Below are 23593 nucleotides of genomic sequence, written 5' to 3'. Positions count from 1 at the left end.
GCAGGTAGATTTAGTTGTTCTGTTTTCTAGCTAGGTTTTCTCGCCAGACGACTATCAAGGTCAGCAGATACTAGGGGACATACTGCAGGAATGTGAAGCCAGGACAAGCCACTTCGTGTGTACGCGTAGAAAGCGTGTTTGACATGTTCCATGAACTGAACACAACTGGCATGGTGCACACGAAGCGGATATTGGTTCATTTCGATTCCATGTTGTAGGGGGAACAGTTTGCCAGAGCAGTGTACGCGATGCGACACTGGAGATTGAGGTTATTTTGTCCCTGCATCATTACTACTAATTTAAACCAAGTGAATTTCATGCAACATGTTGTCCCCGCAACATGCCGAACCTTTCGCAAAAAACGGGTATTTCATAGCTGAAAAATATCTTTTTTTTAGTGCAGGGGAATGGTAGATCACCTTCTCTTACACAGGCTGACACTTTTAGCACAAATTCCAGGTTTCATCTGCTTGTCTGCAGGCTAAGGTTTGCGGTGGGAGTATATTTTTTATGTTTATAGTGTTGTTTTTTTTTTAAGGGAATTAACAGCTCAAACTAACAACAATACGTACGTGAACGTGATCATTTGTGTTGTAAAAACGAAGCGACGGCAGAACTATATCATTATTTCTTGTTTCTTTTATTATTATTAAAAAAATATGAGATTTCATCCTCTCAATGTTTCCCAGCTCTAGATATTTTCTCGGTGCTTTTCGTAGGGCGTGTATTATTTTCTCGGGTCAAAACAATTTGTTTTCTTTGGCAAACGTCAAGATGGTAGCATTGAGATTTCTTCAAAAGAAAAGGGAAATACTGTATGAATCCACCTTAATAGATTTCCTATTATCTTGCAATCAAGCAGTTACCTGCTTGAATTACAAATCGGGCACATTACAAAGGAGTGCGAGATATTTTCGCGATGAATTTCACACTAGAATTTCACCACTAGAATTTCCATGCTTTCAGGCAAAATGAATTGCTTTTGAGATCAATGCAGTTCTTATAAGGCCAACCGAGCCTGAGAAATATTAATCGCCTTTTTTCCTCAAACACATCGAAGAATCTCTGCCTTCTCCATGTCAGCAAGAGAAAAAAAAAATTCTCTTGATGTCAGCCAGTGTGCGTCTCCACCTAGCGGGATTTCACGCGTGTGCTTTCCTTCTGTGGCGGAGCCATGAAGGTGAGGCGCGAGGCCGCGAGGGAATTACACCATTTTCCTCGCGCGCGGCTTTAACAAAGCACACGCGTAAAAGAAGTCCCATCAACCAAAAGCTATAAGCAAGCCCCTGATGAGTTAGCTTCGTCAGACTAGTGAATGAAAGACCCAAACGGAGAAAACTGTTTGTTGGAAAATGAACTTTTCTCTATTATTTAAGCCCCCTCCTTCACTTCAAACCAAGATCAAACAAGACCGAGAATTCATGATAGTAAAATAACTTTGGCTTTCGCTTACATTAGACAGAGAACGGAACTGTCATCCACCCGCATTGACGCTTGTTGAACCACGCGCCTTGTGCTTATTTAAATTTACTCGTGAGAGTCGTTAGAAGTTTTGTTTTTTCACAGCCACATTTCAGCCAATAGGAAATGGAAAACCCTTTTTCCAACTCTCATCTACTCGTTCAAATTTTCGTTTATCATTTGACCTCTTCGACCTCGTCAATTAACCTTTATCTACATAAGCATACTTCGTGCAAGCACCATCAATCGATCACGTGCACTACACGTGACGTCAAACCGGAGACTCGATCTCTTTCGAACATGGCACGTGATCAAAACTCGGGGGAGTGTCTGGAAATGAAGATAAAATGTCATTTTGTAAAACGGGTTCACTGTGACTTTCTGGCAAACTTGGCAGTTCACTTTTCGATTCCGTGACAGTTTCATTGTTCGTTGATAGTTCTGTAGCTAATAATTCATTCATTTTCTTCTTTCTCTTTTTCTTTTTCTTGATCTTCATCTTTTTCCGTGAAAGAATGTCAATGTTTTCAGTTTTACGAGGTCGCGCTGGTTCTTCTGGTTTTACTTCCAGGAATGCATATTCCAAATCCAAAAATGACTGTGAAAAGAAAAAAGTGATCGTGAGAAAACCCGCCATGGGAATAGAAAAGATTTGCTGTTCGTCGATAAATCTATTGAAAATACACTTTCTGTAACTCGAAACATGGAGAAAGTATTTTTTCATTAGTTGTGGAAAACACTGCATGGAAGAAAAAGAAAGCAAAATTAATCTCCTGTTTCAAATATCAAAATGTAATTCTCTTTGTTCGCGCCGTCATTACTGTCAACAGTTTGTGATAAGTATGTGCTCGTTTCTATATGGAGTTTTAGCATAAATCTACTAAATAGTATAACATAATCATAAGCCAAAAAAAAATTAGTAATTTTCCAAATATCCTTAAATTTTCTAAATATCTTAACATTTTCTAAATATCTCGGAAACTTCTAAATATCCCCCAAAATATCCGGATATTTGTGGAGAGGCCTACTCTAAGAATGCATCAAATGTTTTCGACGACACTACGCCGGAAGAATTAATAACGCAACTATCACCGATGTTTTCGAATTTGTGTTTGAGGGAAACTCTGTCAGGGATATCACAGGATTATCGTGAAGCCATCGTTTTCGAAAAGCTCCGTTTTCAAAATGTTTTCCGTCCGCACGAAAACGAAAAGCCGGCGTTTTCGAATTCCTTCGGTTTGAAGACATTGAAGAGCGTTTTCGAAAGCTCCGTTTTCGTGACGGATTAGTGTAGACGATAGGTCTAACCGGCCGTAGAAACACAGCTGCGTTTTCAAACTCCTCCGGCGTAAAGTGAATGCTGCCTTAAACACTTGCATTGTTACCTTGGCATACAGTCCATATATCCGCGACACATCTCTCATGGTCAGGTGACCATCTAATATCTCATCGCAGCGGATGACTTCAACCTAAAACGAATAAAAAACGATTAACACACATAGCACGTAAGGTGCGTAAGATCCCCACGAAGCCATCTCAAAAGTCAAGTTCGTGCACACTTTTAGCTTGGGTTTTTTTTGTTTTTTGTTTTTTGTTTTTTTGCCATTTTTGCAAAGTAAGAAAACCCAGTAATTACATTATCTGATGCGTGGAAGGAATGGCGAACTTCGCAACTTGAAGTAGTTCATTCGTTTGTTCCTTCCTTCGTTCTTTCGTTCGTTCGTTCGGTCGGTCGCTCGGTCGCTCGGTCGCTCGGTCGCTCGGTAGGCAAATCCAATAACCAACAGGGAGCATAACCGTGTTTTACCTGATGGGTATGAGGAATGGCGAACTTCGTTACAAGAAATTTCTTCAGTACACTAACAGTCAGTGCTGACGGACATCTGAGATAACGGGTCGGGAAGATCTGAGGAAAAATCAAATGTTGGTCTTACTGAAAGAATGTACATTCAAAGTGATAAATGATTTTTTCACTCAAATACTTTGTCATTGATTACAATACCTGATTTTCCAACCAGTTCCTCTTTCGTCTGTGAAAAAGAAGAAAGAGAAAGAAGAACAAAGGAGAAAACTAAGGCTTCCATTTTCAGGTGAAATCGACTTGCCTCCGAAACTAAGCCGGTTAGCTTAAGGTTACTTCAAACCTTCGCGGGACTACATTGGTCGATTTTTTTTTTGGTCAAGAAAATTAAAGTCCGCGAAGCTCAAGTTTGCATACTGTGAACTCTAGGGGTTCTGTTATTTTATTGGCTCGCGGCTTTTCAAGTTGAGACATTCCTCTGTGAAGGCGTGATATGTTCATAAATTTTTAGAAGGCAAAAACTCGCACTCGTTTTTCGAGGGAATCCCTTCTCTTTAAATGAATTAATAGGGTATGCAGATTTGACGGTTTTCCATGAAATTTGGTCAGAACATTCACTGATAGATATGGAACAAAAGCCTGTCCTCATATGGGCCTCATTCCTTTATTTTAAATACTTTCCTCGTGGCGGCCTTTAACGCAACAGCTTACGCGAATTTTTCGATAGTTGAAGTTGACAGATCTATAAAAAGATAACCAATAGAAATAAAAGAAAATGCTGACACGTTTTTGGACATTGAGGCTTTGTGATAAACATTGCACAGTTATTTTGCATCAGGTGAACAATCGCATTTGATACCCAATTAATGCGCTGGAACGTCAGTCGGTCATTTTGGAGTTGACGGCCTCTGCCGCCTTTGGAAAGCAAAATCCAAAACAAAACATAATTTTATCGAATTCTACATTTTATAACCTTTCTGTTGATATATAGTTTGTGGGGGTTTCCTTGAAAACAGCGCGCGTACGAATTTTTTTCTGGAGGACACCCGCGAAGGTTTGAAGTAACCTTAAAGAGTCCAGTGTGAACAAGAGTAATGTGAATTTCAATTTACGATAACAGGTAGAGAACACCTGTTTTTGATTACCTACGGTAACTCGAATCTTGCGCTAATTGGAACCAAAACTTATTTTCCCTGGATTACCTTCATACATTAACTGTAACTTCACCATGGGTAATGCTCGAACCCCCGATATTTCGAATCTCTCGCTAAGCCAAAGTGATTTTCTTCTCCATTCACGTCATTTTCTCTATGCCGAATGTACCCTCGATAACTCAAAACGAATTTGTCAAAGACTAAAAAGTCAAAGCACTCCGGAATCATTGCCAGGAATAGATTGGCTGTAAAGCGTTAGGGACTATTGACAGACAACAGAGGATAAAAGGTATAAGTTCTCTCCACCGCAGAGGCTCAAAGATGCCTCAGAAGTAGGGAAAATCCGCTGACTGATGTGAGTCCAGGCGCAGGGTTACGTGGAGGGCGACAGAAGAGAGTTCATCCTCATATGGGCCTCATTCTGAAGGTAATCCAAAAGCCACTTAGGATGTCAACGTGAGAAAAATCTACCACATAGGATTGGCTATGTCTAGACTCTCCTGGGATTTCTCAAACTGGATGTGATCTAAAAATGAATGGTGATGGATTACCTTTAGAATAAGCCCCATATGGGGATATTAACCCCTCACCCTTCGTCCTCTCTTGAGACTGTTATAATATACATTAGTATCACCCAACTAGTGGACTAATGCAAATCCTGCATTTTGATTGGCTACGCTACTAGGGGACTATTAGTAATAGTCATCGAGTAGCGAAATTGGCGCCATCGAGCGTGACGCTTTTTTTCGTTTATTCCCAAATAAATATTTCTTCAACTTGCATTTGCTAACTTTATTATTACCTTTTCTGTCCGACTAGTTGGGTGATACTAAAACAATTAGACCCTTCGCCCTTAAGGGCCACGGGTCTAATTGTTAAATAGTATTCATGAGCCGTTCACTTTGTTTCGTCTCTGCTTTGATTTGCTATGCTGGCAAGGTATCTTTCCAGTTTTACTCTTTCTCTTTAATAAACCTTATCGAGACTTAAGAGTGCCTCCATGTAAAAATCAGACAAATTCTTAATTTCGCGGCAAGGGTCGAAAATTCGATTTCGCTAATATTCTTATGGTAGATAGGCCAGGGTATGACAAAAACTACTGGATAGTTTTTTTTGGCAAAATATCCTTTTATTTCAAAGAAATATGCAAATTACCAAATTCCGTTAAAATCGTCATTTGACGCGCCATTTTATTAAGCAAGTTTGAGAGCCTCGCATGCAAAATCACATCATTCTTCCGTCTTTAAAACACTCAAATATTTTTGTGCAATGTTTAAATGTGTACTGGGTTGATTTTAGGGAATGTTGTGTTGTCTTTTTGGGTGCAAAATAATTAAATTTCGAAGACATGTATTTTATTCACTTAAAAGTACTTCGTGAATATAATTAATTTTCACTATGTGCGAAACCTTCAAATGGATCAAGCTTCTGGTGGTTGAATCGCAGAAGGATGGTCTACAGATTCCTGTAAAAATTTCTTTAGGCAAATGATTGTGAGCGACGCGAGAGCTTTTCAAAGTACGTCAAAAATGCAAATATTTGACCATCCGTCGTCAAATTTCAATTTCCGGGTTAGACGTATATTTTAGCATGTGCCACACGACTTGACCTATAATAAGTTGAAATAGACACAGAGCTGATTATTTCGAAATGTTCTAACCTTATTTGTTGTAAAAGGCAGGTCCAAAGCCGATTTGACGTGTTTCTAGTCGATCTCTCACCATTCGTCGCACATAAAGCAGAAGTTCGCTTTTGTTTACACAAGGTTAACGTCCGATGTACATCGCCTACTGCCAACCTATTATTGGTCGAATACTATGAATCTGTGACCATCTTTCTGCGCTTATGAACATCGCTGCATCTAAGTCTAAAACGGCTGAGTCATTTGTAGATAGTTGCTTGCTTTACGCTTCGCCAAAATATTGCGTTTGTTCGATTGCTGACCATTGCTGATAAGCGTGTCGGCGCAGCACAAGCTTACAGCCGTTAGTTGTTCGTCACGCAATGCTGTCACGGCATATGCTGCACATTTTGATCTATTTTGTATAGAGTACTCTCGGGATAACTGAAACAATTTAATCATTGTTCATCTGTTTGTTCATATATATAATAATATGTGTATATTTATATAATCGCGTTCTATAGTGTACGTGGCGTCGGTCCACATCACGTTTGTTGTACGTTCTGACGTTTCAGGCAACAGCTAGTGCCTATACTCACTTGAATTTTAAGAAAATCGCCATAAGCAAATTATAGATCAATGAAGCAAGAACTAGCTGAAATAAAAATAGGAAATCACAACGTGTCTAATTCGTGAGAAAAACAGACTAAATTTAATTAGTAATTACGTGAGTAAATAGCCCTGGCCATGCCATTTTATTTGGCGTATTTTGTTTGCTTAGTGGCGAGGCATTGGTATGTTGTTGTCCATACAGTCCAAAATTATCGTCAGTAAAATATTATAAATAAAACACCTATTGACCGGTTACCTCCGCGGCCACCATTTGGTCATTCCGATAAGGGTTTCATTATTGTCTTTACCCCTATTAAGCGGCCACCCAAAATTTAAGAACTTTGTTTTGGAAAGGGCGATGGCAGATAAGAGTCTGAAATTGAAGGTGTATCACGAGTGATAATTCAAACACACGTCTATCATGATTGTCTTGAATGTTCACCTAGAAATTTTTAGCCCGACAGTGAAAAATTAAATATTCAAGGTACACCAATCTCTGTTTAAGCGGCTAGCCCCATTAAGCGGTCACCACCCATTTCCCCGAGGGTAGCCCACTGTATTACATGTAAACCAAAAATAATTGCGTAGCGCGAACAGACCTAGGTATGAGTTAAGCGTTACAGTATTACGCAGGGCATGTAGGTAGCGGTGGTCGAGTAAAAGATAACAACAGGGGCAATGGTAAACTATTCATTCTTTCCATTTCTTAATTCAATCTCTTCCTACTCAACACGATTGTGTGCTCCTAGTGATTCCAAGCCTTACGGAGCCTTACGCATTAGGATAGAAATTGTCCTACCCCTACCCCCTAAAATGGGATGACAGCATTGCGTGACGAACAAGGAACCGCTGCAAGCAAGGATTCAAGCCATCAAACCATGATGATCAAACGTAATATTTTGGTGTAGTGCAAAGCAAGCAACTATCTACAAATGACTCAGCCGTTTTAGACTTAGATGCAGTGGTGATCATATGTGTCGAAAGAGGGTCACAGATTCATGGTATTCGACCGTTAAATAAGTTGACAGTTGGCGATGTACATCGGACGTTATGTAAACAAAAGCAAACTTCTGCTTTATGTGCGACGAATGGTGAGAGAAACACGTCAAATCGGTTTTGCACCTGCCTTTTACAGCAAATGAGGTTAGAACATTTCGAAATAATCAGCTCTGTGTCTATTTCAATTTAACATAGGTCAAATCATGTGGCGCATGCTAAAATATACGTCTAACCCGTAAATTGAAATTTGACGACGGATGGTCAAATATTTGCAATTTTGACGTACTTTGAAAAGCTCTCGCGTCGCTCACAATTATTTGCCCAAAGAAATTTTTACAGGAATCTGTAGACCATCCTTCTGCGATTCAACCACCAGAAGCTTGATCCATTTGAAGGTTTCGCACATAGTGAAAATTAATTATATTCACGAAGTACTTTTAAGTGAATGAAATACATGTCTTCGAAATCTAATTATTTTGCACCCAAAAAGACAACGCAACATTCCCTAAAATCAACCCAGTACACATTTAAACATTGCACAAAAATATTTGAGTGTTTTAAAGACGGAAGAATGATGTGATTTTGCATGCGAGGCTCTCAAACTTGTGTAATAAAATGGTGCGTTAAATGACGATTTAAACGGAATTTGGTAACTTGCATATTTCTTTGAAATAAAAGGATATTTTGCCAAAAAAACTTCCAGTAGTTTTGATCATGCCCTAGCCTATCTACCATGAAAATATGAGCGAAATCGAATTTTTGACCCTTGCCAAGTTATTTGCCATTTTTATGGACAGGGACTCTTAAGCCCTTTTTCGGTCAATTGCTTCCGTCTCTCGATAGTTCAAACTGCCGATAACTCGAACCTTCCTTGATTTGCGTTGAAGGTTAAAGATATCGCTAGTCAATTCTAGTTATTTTAGCTGTGATGACCGTTGGTCTACCTGTAGTATTCCAGTGTTATACAAACTGGGTCTTCTATCTCAACCTCCTTTTTATCAGCCTCAACTTCATTCGCAGATCCCTTCTCCTCTAAAAGAAATAACAAATTAAAACAAGTCCAGTACACGACTAAATAAGTTTAGAGGGCTAATAACTATAATCAACCAATCAGATTCCTCCATTGCCGGCACAATATTCAGTATTCGACCGGGCACAGTTCCGAATGATCCCGCAAGATCACTCACCAGATTTTTGGGTAGTTTCAGCCGTGTAATAAATCTCTTATTAACCAAACTTACGCGGGACCGTATTGCATGGGGAATATCGGCCCTCGGTCCTTTTTGCCCAGACCTCGCTGCGTTCGTTCCGTGCTGTCAAGGCCTCGGAGCGATATTAGGCAGCTTAAGCAACAGACGTCGCCGGCCTGACGACGGCAACCGGAAACGTGACATTTCTTTCGAGACGTCACTGCGCATGTACAACACATTGTGACCAGACGTTGCCCTGAGATTGAGAACGTGAGAACGTGGGGTTTCACGTCGGGACGAAAGCGTGAGTACTTGATCTTTTGTTTTGATCCCTTTTAGTTTACCTTTGTGCTATTTTGGTGCCGAACCAAGGTAAAGTTGCATAATGATTGCCTTTATGCTTAAAACAATGTTCTGGAAGTATTCCTGGACTCATTTTTTCTTAATTGAAAAATTGTTTTTCGCATGTCAAACTAGCCTTCAGCGAAGAGATTGCTTTCATCCAACGTAATGCCGCTTAGTATAATTAGTTTTTTTCAGATTTTCTCAGCGTATAATCGGTAGATTGCTATAGCTTAAAATAACATTGATTTCATTTTAGCAACCCCCTCGTCTTGGTATTTCGTTTAACATAGAGGCCTTTTAAATCGACTCGATGAGTTTTGTATTCGAACAGTATACATGTATTTTTTAATGTTTACAAGAGCTGACAAACTTCGCGCTACCAAATTGTCTCGCCTGGATTTTATTTCTTGTACATACAAGATTATTGCATCCTTCGCAGAATGCTGTTTACGATTCTTTATCAAAAGAGCTGGCAAAACTCCTGTATTTGAGCGGCCGATCAATGTGTCGAATGAAAAACGCAGTGAGCTGAGATTTTGTTCAAAATCTATGTTTAGCAATAAAAGCTATGTTTAGCACAACAAGGTGTGTGTGTTATCTTGGCAGTCTAAAAATACGCCTGTTTTTTCTCAATGAGCGGTGATACAAACTTTGGTTAAAAATCGCAATTAATTGCTTTAGCAATACACGTTTTACGTGTAAAATAATTTTTGCTCTTTACATTTGACATTTCAAACCAGGCAAAGTTTATAAACTTAAATTGTTTCGTTATTTTTCGCAATGATTTTACATCTCTTGGTAAAGCGTGAATAGTATAAGGTTTTATTCCATCGAGTTATTTTTCCAACTATAGTTTATCTTCAACTCGTAGATGGAGTGGACAGAACAAAAAGATGTGATGCTAGCCCGAGAAATCCTTCTTTAAGGATGTAACTTGCTGTCGCGACCGCAACCTGAAGCCGTTCTAGCCCCAGTTTCTTATCGGTCGTCACGTCGCCGTCGTCAAGGAAAACGTCTGTTGTTTAAGGTGCCTATTCTCCCAGTGCGGCCCTCGCGCTTGGTTAATAAGATGTAAGTATTTACAGTATAAAGCGCTTATCGGACCACCCACATATTTCTCCTCTGGAGTTTACCTGGCGCCTCGTTCTCCTCTCTTTGTTTTTCTTCAAAATCATGACGGAGCTTCAATTCAGCTAAACAAATAAAAGAAAACTCTTTAATATACAGTACGACTTTAATTCAATATAATTTATGAAACTTTGAGAATGCAGACCGCACTACGTAAGGTAGTAGCCATGACTACAGTCGAAACTCCGGTTGCACCCACCTCTCGTAAGCGACCACCTCTCCCCAGCGACCAGTTTTCCAAAATACCAAAAGTTTTTAAGTCAGATCGCTATATTTGGAACCTCTTGTAAGCGATGACCTCTTTTAAGCGACCGCGACCACTTTTAGAACTAAAAGTTTGAAAATTTCTTTAATTTGTTTTCCGTAAGCGACCATAGAGCGGAAATTGGATAATGAGGTGTGGTCAATAAAATCCTTATTAGATCATGTTCAGTTCCTCCTAACGTTTAGACAACATTCAAGAATCAATTTGTAACTATCGTGAGACTTGCTCCGTTCGCCTTATTAGTTAGTTTATCAGAAGCGAGCTATGTTGCTTTAAATAAATGCTTTGGAAAGCTTTAAAAATATTTTTGTCGCTACATATATCTTATGAGATGTTTTGGTGTGTAGTATCCCTGTATATTTTTACGAGTTGTGCCGTATTTTAACGAGCCCGTAGGGCGAGTCAAAAAAAACCCAACGAGTAAAAAATATACAGCGCTACTACACATCAAAACATCTAATAAGAGATTTATTATCCACCTGCCGGCGCTAGTCAATAAATTTATCAGTGAAAGAGGGAGAGTGTGACAGTTTTGCGTACGCGCGCTGACCTGTCCGGCAAACAGGTTTTCTACTGTAGAAATAACTGTACTATATCGCTGTATTTTGTACTGTTATTTGAACGGTATTCGCTGCAGTTGGAGAATAATGACAGTTATTTCCTGGGTTTAGATGGGTATTGACGCATAGGGGAAGTCTCTTCCCCGCAGTGCCATATGCTAATGAGGCAATATTTTGACCCAATCTGGTCTAAGCTCTCGTAAGCGACCACCTCCCGTAAGCGAGGAGTGACATTTTGGGTTGTCGCTAACGAGAGGTTCGAATGTATTTCAACAATTGTGAACTGAAATACTACTTCAAAAACTAAACTGCTGGATACGTTTTCATGTAGTTGGCCACCGAACGAGTTCACTTAACTTATGCCTCGCTCGTGGAGGCCACGCGCGTTCCACCCACAAGGCACACGCGCGAAGGCCACTAGTCTGGAGCCCTTATTACTTAGCCTGTTCCAGTCTCTCAAATTGTCTTTCTATTCTTTCAGTTTTACTTTGTATTCTGTCAAACTTTATGCAGCCCGCTAACTCTGACCAGAGACAAATACTTTTAGTCGACATATCGGAAATACGTAACTAAAAATTGCCAACTTTCTTTTTCCGGAAATACGTCACTAAAATTCAACACAAAACATACCCTGGTAGAGGCCTGGTACAAGTTTGAAGACAATGTCTTGAAGAGTTCGGTCAGGTCTGAAAAAAGGAAGGAAAAATCATGATCTAGTTGTGGCTTGTGGATAAAAGGGGAAGTGATTTGACTTTAGAAACATGCAGCATCTCTCACCTGATATGCAGCAGAGGTTTAGTTTTGTGTACTTCAACATCACAAACAGGACAGTGATAAGATGTTTGAAGATACTTCACAATACAGCTACGACAAACTAATGAAAAGGAATAAAAATAATCTCTTATCTTTGTACCTTTTTCGGCCAAAACAGCTCAAAGCTATACAATTTGGGGCCGCATATACCTATATAGCCCATATAATGGATTACCCCCTACCCCCCGCCCCCGCCCGCCACCACCCCCACCTGGGCTCGAGAGCTGATGAACATCTCCGAAAATTCCCGAGGTGTATCCGAAGATGTACTCGTAATAAATGTCTTGGCAGTGTACTCGTTGATGTCCTCTTAGTCCGACTACCGTACAGATTTGAATTATTATAGACAGTTACCATGCTAACGGTCCGTACTTAGAAATCCTAACCAAAGAACAGCCAAACAGAGGACTGAAAATCGCTTTGCCAGGTAATAAAAAAAAAAAAAAAAAATGCTCGATTAAAATTAGCGTAGCTGTGACGATTCAATCTTGTGCGTTCCGTGCTCTATACTGAACTTCCGCGTTTTAGAATTTATAACATGGCGTGTTAGTTAACATTGATACAACTTCTGTGAAACTAGTAGAGAACTCCTCAGGATAATAGTCTACTAAAAAAAGAAAACTCACAACAAACCAAAAAGGTTAAAAATAAACCAAAACGAAACAAGGATAATTTTAATTGCTGAAGACAACAAATGGCGAAATTTCGGCTACATTCCTCAAGATAATTCAAACCCGGGGGGCTTCAAATCCTTCAAAAATCAAGTTAACCTATACTAGGCCGGGTTTAGGGCTAAACAACGCTGCGGAATTTTATTTCGTTATACTTACACGAATGTAAACACTCGACTATTGTGGTAGCGTCCACCAAATATCCGCCACACAGAACACACATGATGTGAGCGTTGAGGTCTTGAAGTTTCATCGACCGTAACATCTTCCGGTATTCCAAATGACTTTCAATTCCTTACTGAAACAAAACAGCATTCGTAATGAACGAAACACAATCGATGGATGTGAATGAGTGATTTTTGTCCAAGAGAACGAATAAACAGGTCACACTAAGGGAAGGAAGTACTACCAAAAAGACACTTTTCAACCGGATCCAACTGACAAAATTTATCTACAACTTTCGAGCGCATTGCACATTCACCTCTGAAAGTTCTTCTTTCGTTGATTAACCCTAACGAATTCATGCCGGCTCTAACTACTCGATGGACTGAAGTTCATAATTTTCGGTGTTGAAACTCGCCTAGCTATCTGTAACTATCTGTAAAGTCCTCATGTTTAAAAAACGCTGGAGTCATTTTCAAAAGCGCGTAAGACTTCTGGCTATTAATTTACCAAGTAGTTGCTGCCAGTGTTTCAACTGTGCTAAATTCGGATCGAAAATGTCTGCTCCATAACATAAAACGCTGAATTTAAAAACTTCACGAGTAAATTTGAATTCCCAGCTGGAAATTCAAACGCACGGCTGTGACCAGAATAGTATGTGATTCTGTTTCAGGTGGGAAAGCTTGAGTAAATTCGATAGAATCTGCCCTGCACTAGGTACACTCTGTTGACGAACTGAATGGTATTTTGAAAAGACAGGACTATGAAAACGTATCAGTAACTGGCGTCAAAGTTTGGAAGAACAGAATGATGTTGACAAGAGCTTTTGAACCGTTAAACTTTCCTCGATACCCGTGGACAATTCACAAATGTGGCAAGATATGATATGTTGTTTGCAACTACATTTATCTTTTAGCTATATCCGTCAATAGTAGTCTGAGAAAAATCGTGCCGGCCTTGCAAGACAAGTTGACTGTATTTTTAAGAACACTAAAACACTGTGTAGTAGCCAGTGAACATTGTATTTAACAGCTGGCCATGAAACCAACTGAAAAACCATTGCTCGGGACGTTAAAATAGTTTACGGTTTATAGTTGATCTATTTCTGACTTCTGTGGTGTTGTTTAAATTTTGTTCACAGGCTGTGCGTTAATTTATCGAATGTGTGTTTTGCACTCCAGAAATCGTTGCCGGTCAGCTAAAATGAACGTGTTGAGTGGATTACATGTGCTGGAGTACTAATCCAAAAAGATGTTTCTTCTATAACTATTTCCTCCATGAGAAACAGCAACAAAAGCACTGGCGTTTCTGACCTTTTCTAGACGTTTAGCCCTTTCGTTTTTTTGTTATAGAACACGATAATCCATCTTTTATATTTGCCATCAGTTTCCCTGATTCTCTTTCAAAAGCGTGTCATCTTCGAGCAAAAGGCCGGAAAGTTGAGATATCCCAGCGTTTCTTCAAACTATGGAATGCAAGTGTGCTCTTCTTACGATAGACTCCGGGCTAATTCCTGCGAAACACGAGGCCTTATAATATCTCCCGACGTAGGTAAGAATATAGACCGATCAAACTCTCATTAGCTATATAAGTACATGAAATGAAAGCATCCAGTTCGTTCTGGTAGCGCGTTAAATAGATGCTTTCATTTCGACTTGACTGACACGGCCAAAATGTTCCATTGAAATTTCAATTTCAGCCAACTTGAAGACCGGCCGGCGAAATCAGTGCCCAGTAAGGCATTCGAGAAACAAAGCTCTGAACGGAGATAGAGCCGAGCGAAAAACAGACTTAAATTACGCTGGAAAACTCGGCAGTAGCCACTGTAACCAATATCAGGGAATCTAAATGTTGGCCGAGAACTTAAATATGTTCGCGAAGAGCCGTCATCCATAGAACCACCATATGGAGGTATGATCTGAAAGCACCGACAAGAAATCCAGCGAAAACCTCGAGAAATCAATTTAAAGGTGACCATTTAAGTTCCAGCGAGATGTAAATTCCTTGTATTGTTGTGCGACTTAAATTCTTTTCAAACGAAGCGCATAATTTTCAGGCCCGAAATTTATTCCGCTGCGAGTACATACATGCACCTCCTCTCTTTCGGTTTCAAAAGCATATCAAAATAAAAGATCGCCGAGGTTTTATCCAGGGCAAAAACGATTTAATAGCAGCCAAAAATGATTACCGAAGACGCTATCTAAAAGCAAACGATAAGACAATTGAGATCTAATGTCTGAAAAATTTGCTATATTTCTCAGCGCTACTATGCTGTCAAGACAGGTAAATTGAGGTCGACAGTGACCACGAGCAAATTCTGTGTTCATCACTGAAGTTGTGTTCAAGAATCGGAATTTTAAAAATTGTGTCATTTTAGTTGAATAACTCTTGCAAGCGATAAGAGGAAACTGTAGAATCAAATGTTCCAGTTCGGCGTAGAAGTATGAGATATGTAATGGTCTGCTGGTTGTATGGCAGTCACGAAATGAATACATTGAGTCCGACAGTTGAAAATAACGCACATTTTGAACAACAAATTTACGACGAAAAACGCTCCAAATCTGCAAACAAATATCCCACATACAAAGTTAAATAATTTTTCTAACGTACTGGTGAATTCTAAGCTATGATTTTCAACAATAGATTAGAAATTACCGTGTTTTTCCTGACAATTTCTTGCTGGCTTCGAGTTGATTTCAACTAAGCACACGTTGCTGTTGATACGCGTAATCACGTGATCCGTCGCACCAGTCTCCCCTGAGGCGCGCTTACCGTAAACATCTGTTTTGATGCAAAACAACTGGGAGATATCGTTGCATGTTTTCTGTCTTCCTTTCCATAAGTAACCACAACTATGCCATTATTCACCACAAGGTTGTATCCTTCGATGCCTAAAGCCCTGTATAGGACCTTAGATTCGATCAAAGGATTTTCCCATGCGGAATCATCACTTGAACACTTATTCATTGAATTTTCATGATGGATATCATCGGAGACTAAGCCCAGCTGTTAGCAGTAATATAAACATGACTAACCCAAGATGAAAGTAAGCTTTACATCCAGTCCCTGTTTTCGTACATGTCAGTGAGCATAGGTCTACAATTGTTATTGTTTCACCCTTTATTTTTGTCCTTTCTGACTTTGACAACTAGACTCCATTTGTCGGCCGACCAAATGCTGTACGGTCGATATGGGCAAACGTAATTGTGTTTAATTTGAAGGAAAATTCCGTGTTGTCGTCTGCTGAACCAAGGACAACTGGCGGTTCTGGGTGTTAATGGGGCTTGCCTAACCGTGGCTGAAGTTTTCAAAATGCTTTAGTATAAAGTTCGTTAGAAACCTGGTGTGCAAAAGGTTCACTTCGCTAAGAGTTCGCTTGTAAACTGGGACTCTGCAAACGATCCGAATGGACTTGTCTATTTTTTTAAGACGTAAAAGTGTCCATTGCTTAGCTGTTCGACCTTAGCCTCGATAAGGAAATACTAGCAAGAATTAAATATAACCGTCATTGCACTGACTTGCTAGCACTTGTAAACGCTCGGGAAACGACAACTTTGATCAAACACGCATGGCGTTTATAACTCGAAGTGTTAATTCGAGGTAATTATCGTGATTTATATTCCTTTCTAACCCAGCTTAGATACTAGATGTCTTAATGATTTCCTATCTAATGGCTATATCGTGGAGAAGTTTACAAATTTAAATATTTATCTAGATAAGAATGTCTTCGGACCTGTAGTGTTAAAAGAAGAACGGCTCCGCCATGTGAGACGGTGGTCTTAATATGCAATACACCATGACTGACTTTGAATTTCAGACTGAGATGTTTTGACTTATTTCGAAGAACATTATTATAAACTGGCTCCGCAGCATGCCCAAAAGCTAAGTAAACTGGACCAAACAGCCGGACGCAGTTATAGCATTTCAGTTAGTTCCTTCTCAGTCGTCGAGGCGAGAAAACTTTACACGCAGTGTGCTGCGAATAAATGCCGTTTTTACCACGAGAGGATCATACCTTGTTTTCCCTGCTAATTAATAATCTCTCATTATTCTTATAACACAGATATGCAGCTTTGTAGGCTAAGGTTTTGGTCTTCACTTGTGAATTTCACTGAGACATAGGTCTGAGTGGTGGTTGACTGGAATGCCTCACCCCTGCTCTGAGGGTTTTTATCTCGGAGCGCTTGGGTTTTTCTCAGTCCATAAAAACCCAACATTTCTAAATTATAATTCAATCTGGAGTCCGAGGGCCATAAGTTTGTCAGTCACAAGACTGCTTACATGTGTCCAGCGGCCCTCGTTAAACAAAGATGATTTATTTCTTTCATTTTATTACCGACCGAGAGAGTTTAAATAGTCGAGAAGTAGTAACCGTTTTTAACCTTAGTGAAAAAAAAAAAATATCGATGTTTTCGGCAACCGAATTTCCTGCACCGAGGCAATCTCGTTTTGCTGTTAAAATAGGAAGGAAGTAGTGAAACATATTACATGTAAAATTAGTTTTATTTAAAACGGAATAAATAAAGCTCCTTGTTTTGCCTAATTCATCCCATATTCTGATCGAGTGCGGAAAACGTTTACCTGCCAAACAAGGAAGCCTGACTGAAGATATTACAGCTCACTGGGATTCAAGACCTCAAATGAAATATTTATCGATACTCAGTAATTGAGGATGTATAAAATTATTTATGATGTTTTTAGAGCTAGAGTTATTTCGCCTTTTAAATGCCACGGCACAAAACCCAAAACGTCTTTTTGTTCCTTGTAACATTGCACGTCACTTAGTGATCTAGTGGCTCAGCCAGTCGCTTCGGGTGAAGCCTTCGTGCATACTGGAAACTCGTCTGGTATTTCTGCGGAGACTTCTGAAAATGTCGCCGCCTGACTCCAGTTTGCAAGCCGGGACGGACGAAACCGCTGTAATGTTGAACAGGGGAATAAATTTACTTGAATAAACAGGCGAAACACAGGAAACAGATGAAACCTAGGCATTACAGGAATCGATGGAAGCTGTGTAAAGATCGTTTCAGTGTCCTTACGGCCGTACTGTTTTAATTTAGATGAAGGGGACTGGCTTTATCCGAAAGCAGGGGAAAAACTACTTATCTGAAATTTTAGTAGTTATAGCTTAGCTAGCTAGCAAGCTGCAAATTACCTCGTCTCTAGTGACAGACTGTAGTGGGTCAATTTGTTATAAGCCTATTGCATTGCAAATTGTCTTCTTTTATTGAGAACACCTCAACGTGTTACTGTTTATTTTGCATGGAGCTGTTCTGCAGGAAATCGTTGATCCAAACAACCCCAGCGTGCAGCGCATACCAGCGAAATCCCCAGGTAACGGTTAATTGTCAATAGGATCAAAAACAGTAAGTAATGTTACACAAGACCGAGCAATATTTTATGCAGTTCGTCACGCAATGTGGAAGGGACATAACTTGTACAAAGTGAAATGTGTATTGTGATGTAAGAATTTCGTAACGCATTTGTTTTCGAGTCATTCGCCCCGTACGATTTTGAGTTTGAAACGCCGTGCATTGTGTCTGAAAACTTGCTTTGGAACAGTGCAACTAACAAACTTGCTAGAAAATTTAATAATAAAGAGTGATACTGGATAACAAAGAGTACGTGACAGTTCTACCCACCGATATGAGCAAAGCTTTTGATTCGCTGCACCCCGCACTAATGATTCAGAAACTTGAAGCATGCGGCTTTCCTGAAACATCTGACTCTTTTGCGATCCTTTCTTGAGCATAGAAACAGAGTTAAACCGCAAGAAGCGCAAAGCGCACGGAAAGAACAAAAAAAGGGGTGTCCGCAAGGCTCCTCCTTCGGGCATCTACTCTGGAACTTGTTCCAAAATGATCTTTCGCTAATCTATTTATGTATGTAGATGATCATCAAATAAACACCAATGATAATGATATACAGAAAGCCGCCCAAACTCTCCGGCAGGAGACAAACAGAGGCAGTGTCACAATGGCTAGGAGAACCTACCGCAAGCCAACACTTAGAAATACCAGATCCTTACCATTGATCGGCAACCTTCCAGGAAAACCGCTGGGTATGCAGTGACAATGGAATTCGATGGACATGAAGTCAAATCATCTGATTATCTCAAAATTCTCGGCGTAACCATTGATAACAAACTGACATTTAGTGAACACACCTGTGATATTTGCAAGAAAACGAGCTGTAAGGTTGGGGTATTACTGAGACTACGTAATTTAATCCCATGGTCTGCAAAGTTACAGCTGTACAAGTCTAATATTTTGCCCCACCTAACATATTGTGATGTTGAATGACACTTCTGCAAATCATCCGATAAGACGAAAATGGAGAGAATTCAAGAGCGCGCACTCAGGGCAGTCTTAAAATCCAAATCGGAGACCTACAGCGAGCTTCTAGCAAGAGCAGGTCTACCAAGTCTGTACCAACAACGGTTACAAAACATCGCCATTTTCATGTATAAAGTAAAACACGGACTTGTGCTCACTTATAGAACAGAAATACTAAATACTACCCCGAAACGGTATAATCTGAGGAACGTTGATTTTAATATTCCACGTTTTTGCACAGTGCATTATGGAAAACATTCTCAACGATATTTTGGGCCACATCCTTGGAACAAACTAGACCATTATGATCAGCCTTATATGACACGTAGGCGCGAAGAGGATCGTTTATTCTGACCAGAATGAAAGAGAGAAGCCTAATGTTAAGAGTCTTTAAGGTATTAAGAGTGAAGATCTATCACTCTTAATAGATAATTCAGTGTAAGAACTGTGATACATGCTGCTAGGCCGCTTTAAATTTTACATTTGATATATATTTGATATCTCTTAAGCTTTTATATATATGTATATATATACCGTCAATCCTGGAATGAGCGTCCGGGGAGCTTATTTCAAATTTAGGAGAAAACGGGGGAGCTTATTCGAGGGGGGCGCTTAATCGCGGCGGGGGGATTATTTAATTTTTCCCAAATCGTGACCTGACATGATCATTTTTTTAACACGTCATCTGCGCGTAAATAACAACATACCAGTGTTTATCGACATAAAAAGCTGATCCTAAACGTGTTCATAAACTGAAACAACGTACAAATCTAATACTACATGACGAACACTATACATCTTTTGTCGTCTCATTGCTCGTCCACAAAATGGGAGGAGGGGAGGAGGGCGCTTATTCCAGAGGGGGGGGGGGGGGGGGGCGGGGGCGCTTATTTTAAATTTCGGCCAATAAGAGGGGCGCTTATATTCGAATGGGGCGCTTATTCGAGGGGAGGTGGTGCTAATTCAAGGATTTACGGTATCACACTACGTTCACATATTTTATTTATTTAACTATTTATTTTTTTATTTATTATCTTTTAAGGGTTTTCGTTTCGAATTAAATTGAAAACAATTTTAACTTTATATAGCTAAGGTATATTTTATTCATCTGTAAGGGTTTTTGTTTCGAATTAAATTGTAAATAATTTTAACTTGATGTAGCTAAGGTATATTTTAATATGTAAATAGTGTCCCCAATTAGTTTTTGTAAGCTAAATACCATTGACACTTCAATAAAGTCATTCATTCCTTCCTTCCTTCATTCATTCATTCATTCATTCGTTCATTCATTCATTCATTCATAAATGCATATCGCAAAGAATAAAGAATAAAAAAAGAATACTGAATTCACAGAGAACGACCTTCAAGCTAAGTCGCAAGAAAGTAAGAACATCGCAGCTAATAAGTCGCTGCTAGCCTAGCTCACAAAAAAGTAGAAAGTCGCAGCTATGCCGCAAGAAAATAGCAAGAGAGAAGCAGCTACACTGCAAGAAAATAGCAAGAAAGCTAAGTCGCAGCTAAGTCGCAAGAAAGTAGCAGGAAAGGCGGTCGTAGCTAAGTCGCAAGTAAGGCAGCCAAGTCGTAAGTAAGTAGGAGCTGGTAAGCCACAAGTGAAAAAAAGTGGGAAAAATGGATGTCCCTCTGAAAGCTTCCGGAGTCCACCGCAACCGAAATGAAACGGCCTTGGTTTTTCTGCTTCATCAGTACGTGAGAGAAGGTCGTACTTTCGTGGAGTCCGTACTTTCGCTTAGTTCAGGTGAAACGTGTACCATATATGAATAGATCCATCTGAACAAAACACTGAGAAATGTTCTCAGTATATCATCATCAGAGCTGAAAAGGATACTGAAAAACTGTTGAAAATAATGAAACAGTCAATTCGAAACTTCACTGATCCCTCCGGGCCGTTCGTCCGCCCAACCCGCGGGCAACAAACCCCGAGCAAGCCCCGAGAAATACCCCCCGGGCTGCCCCCTAGCAAAACCCCCGGGCAACCTCCTGGGCATTAGAACATTTCGAATTTTCAGCTGGTCAAATTTCCTTCCCTCGGTCCAAAAATGGTGTTAATGTTAAATTGCCTCATCTGTATCTCATACTACGCAGTCAAATGCCCCAGCCCCCGGGACATATATATACACGGGAAGAATAAATTGTGCAAAAGAAACCAAAAAAAAAAAAAACCCTCTAACGCCCACTGTCAGCTTCCATTGTGCGGAAGATAATTTTTTGTATAGATATTATTAAACTGTAAATTTAACCTGACAAAATTTTCCCAAGCGAAACTTTATATTTACTGCTTTAAACCCTAAAAACCTTTTGAGGGCATTGCTTTTAATCCACAACGTATTCAGAGGGAGGTGAATAGGGCTATGCAAATCCGCCAATCCGTGCCTTTTTTCCGCCAAATCGGTCGATCCGCCAATATTTTTGTTCAAATCCGAAACCACAGCCACATCAGGAAACAGAAGTGTAAAATTTCAAAGGTAAACTGGTAAATGTAAATGCCATTGTTAATTTCGCACAAATAGTAAAAAAAGCAGCATACTTGATGGCTATAACAAAGTACAATTCCAATAACAGTATCACACTTGAGTTTAAATAAGCTTCGTTCGAAAAAAAAAAAAAAAATTGGATGAACTCATTAACATACCGACCAAGGCTGAAGAAAGATCTATGATCCAAATTTCGTTTAGGACCCAAGATCCCAACATCAAGACAGGCACAATCCGGAATTCGCGCCATAATTTACAGGTAATCCACGATCCACTGTGTTTTCAAAATCTGCGAATCCGCCAAATCCAAATCCGTCGATCCGAAAACCTATTCACCCCCACCCCCCCCCCCCCAACACACCCTTCAAAGAACGGTGTGTTGATGTCTCTATTTAATCGATACATAATTTCTATACATCAAAACAGGATGTTCCAAACAAAACATTTTATCACTTTGTTTCAAATTGTATCCATAATTATTTTCACTGTTTTGTTGTTGATGAGAAGTCAAGTTCCCGTCTGAAATTATAACTTTTAAAATTTGTGTCGCTTCGTTAGGCAAGTAACCGCGAAACTTTTATTGCAAATTCGGCCATAAATTCGGCGACTGGAAACTAAAACAATAAAAATTGATTTAAATATTAATCGGACATAGCAGTTATCGAAGACACAACACCACAACACTATTATACTAAATACTCTAACTTGATTTTTTTTTTAGTTTTAGAAAATTTTGTCAAATAAATGTCAGAGTGGTTTGCCCATCGCTTAGTCGAAAGTGGTTACAAGTGTTGCTTTTGCTGTTGTGTGGATTCTACGTCATAAGCCTAGATTGTCCTGTTGTTACAAAGCATCATTACCAATAACACACCGTTTTCAGGAAAGAATTAGTAGAGAAAAATCTCTCTGTTAACTGTGCACCATCAGTTGGTCAGTTCCCCTGATATAAAATTGACTAAACGACGTTTTCCCACACGAAACAAGAAAGCGAAATGCTAAACGATCCGGCATCAAGTGTTGAACTGTGGCTCGTGGCCTTTGTCACTAAATATATAAACGAATACTATGTTCCATGAAAGTGTTTGATTACTTTTCTCAGCGAGGCTTCTTCGCAGTATAAAGTAGGATATAGCTTTTTAGAAAACACACGATGTGTTTGAAATTCATATTGTATTAAAAAGACATGTTTCAATGTTGTTAACTCAAGTATGAAGCATGGCGAATTGGCAAATAAACGTGAACGAATCAAACAGCAACTGTTATCTAATTGCAAATTGCCACCGCAGTTATTTCCTAAAAGAAGTTGAATTTTCCATCAGTGACTGCGATGCTGTGCGGTGCATTTTACGGCAAACATAATCCACGATTTAACTGTCATTTCCTCGATGAAGATACAAAAAAAGAAATTAAAAGAGAATTTGAGCATGCAGTTCTGTATTTGCTGCTTTGTTTGTTTGTTTTCTGTTCCAAGATCCGATCTGTTCATAGGCTACTGGAAACACCAGAAAGTTGATCAGGACAAGAATGTCAATGCAATTTTACAGTTTACAACTCTTCAAAAGCGTTATTAACATGATACATTTCTTAGCTCTTGTTTTCTGACTAGCATGACGAACTGGATGTATGAACTAACAAATTCACAAGTTATAATTAGTTTCTCGGCACACTGTAAGACAATTAAAGTAAAAGGCTAGATGATCCTGGAAAATTTCAGTATTTTTAAAAGCCGTCCTCAGCTTCACTATCGTGGTTGAATAAACAAAAACACATAAAAAATAGAAAAAACAAAAAACAAAAAACAAAAAAAAAAACAAAAAAAAACAAAAAAAAAACAAAACAAGGCAAAACAACAACAACTACTACTATTACAACTACAACAACAATAAAACAATACTTCAACACAGCAGCTCAGCAACACGTCACCGGGTCTCCGGCCCGGGTTATTCAAAAATCTTCGATTGAAACATTTTTTTTTTTTTTGCGA

The 23593-nt window shown here is 39.4% G+C and overlaps 1 protein-coding gene across 2 annotated transcripts; it reads right to left on the bottom strand.

The window, feature by feature from the left end:
* Window positions 1-619: 619 nt before the first annotated feature.
* LOC110058697 (polycomb complex protein BMI-1-B-like) lies at window positions 620-15512 on the bottom strand. 2 transcript variants are annotated; one of them, XM_089285904.1, is made up of 10 exons: window positions 15438-15512; window positions 12780-12918; window positions 11914-12010; window positions 11767-11822; window positions 10317-10376; window positions 8593-8680; window positions 3464-3491; window positions 3269-3367; window positions 2847-2930; window positions 620-2059 (listed from the first exon to the last, which is right to left on the bottom strand). In XM_089285904.1, exons 2-10 carry the CDS (start codon window positions 12883-12885, stop codon window positions 1733-1735), a joined length of 945 nt encoding a protein of 314 aa, XP_089142030.1. In that variant the 5' UTR covers window positions 12886-12918; window positions 15438-15512; the 3' UTR covers window positions 620-1732. The 2 variants fall into 2 exon arrangements, with proteins under 2 accessions (XP_089142030.1, XP_089142031.1); XM_089285905.1 differs by having other exon boundaries at window positions 12780-12914; window positions 15438-15500.
* Window positions 15513-23593: the final 8081 nt, after the last annotated feature.

Source organism: Orbicella faveolata, unplaced genomic scaffold (assembly GCF_042242905.1).
Source record: "Orbicella faveolata isolate gen_17 unplaced genomic scaffold, um_ofav_v1 contig_13, whole genome shotgun sequence".
Lineage (NCBI taxonomy): Eukaryota > Metazoa > Cnidaria > Anthozoa > Scleractinia > Merulinidae > Orbicella > Orbicella faveolata.
This window is presented reverse-complemented; position numbering and strand designations above follow the sequence as displayed.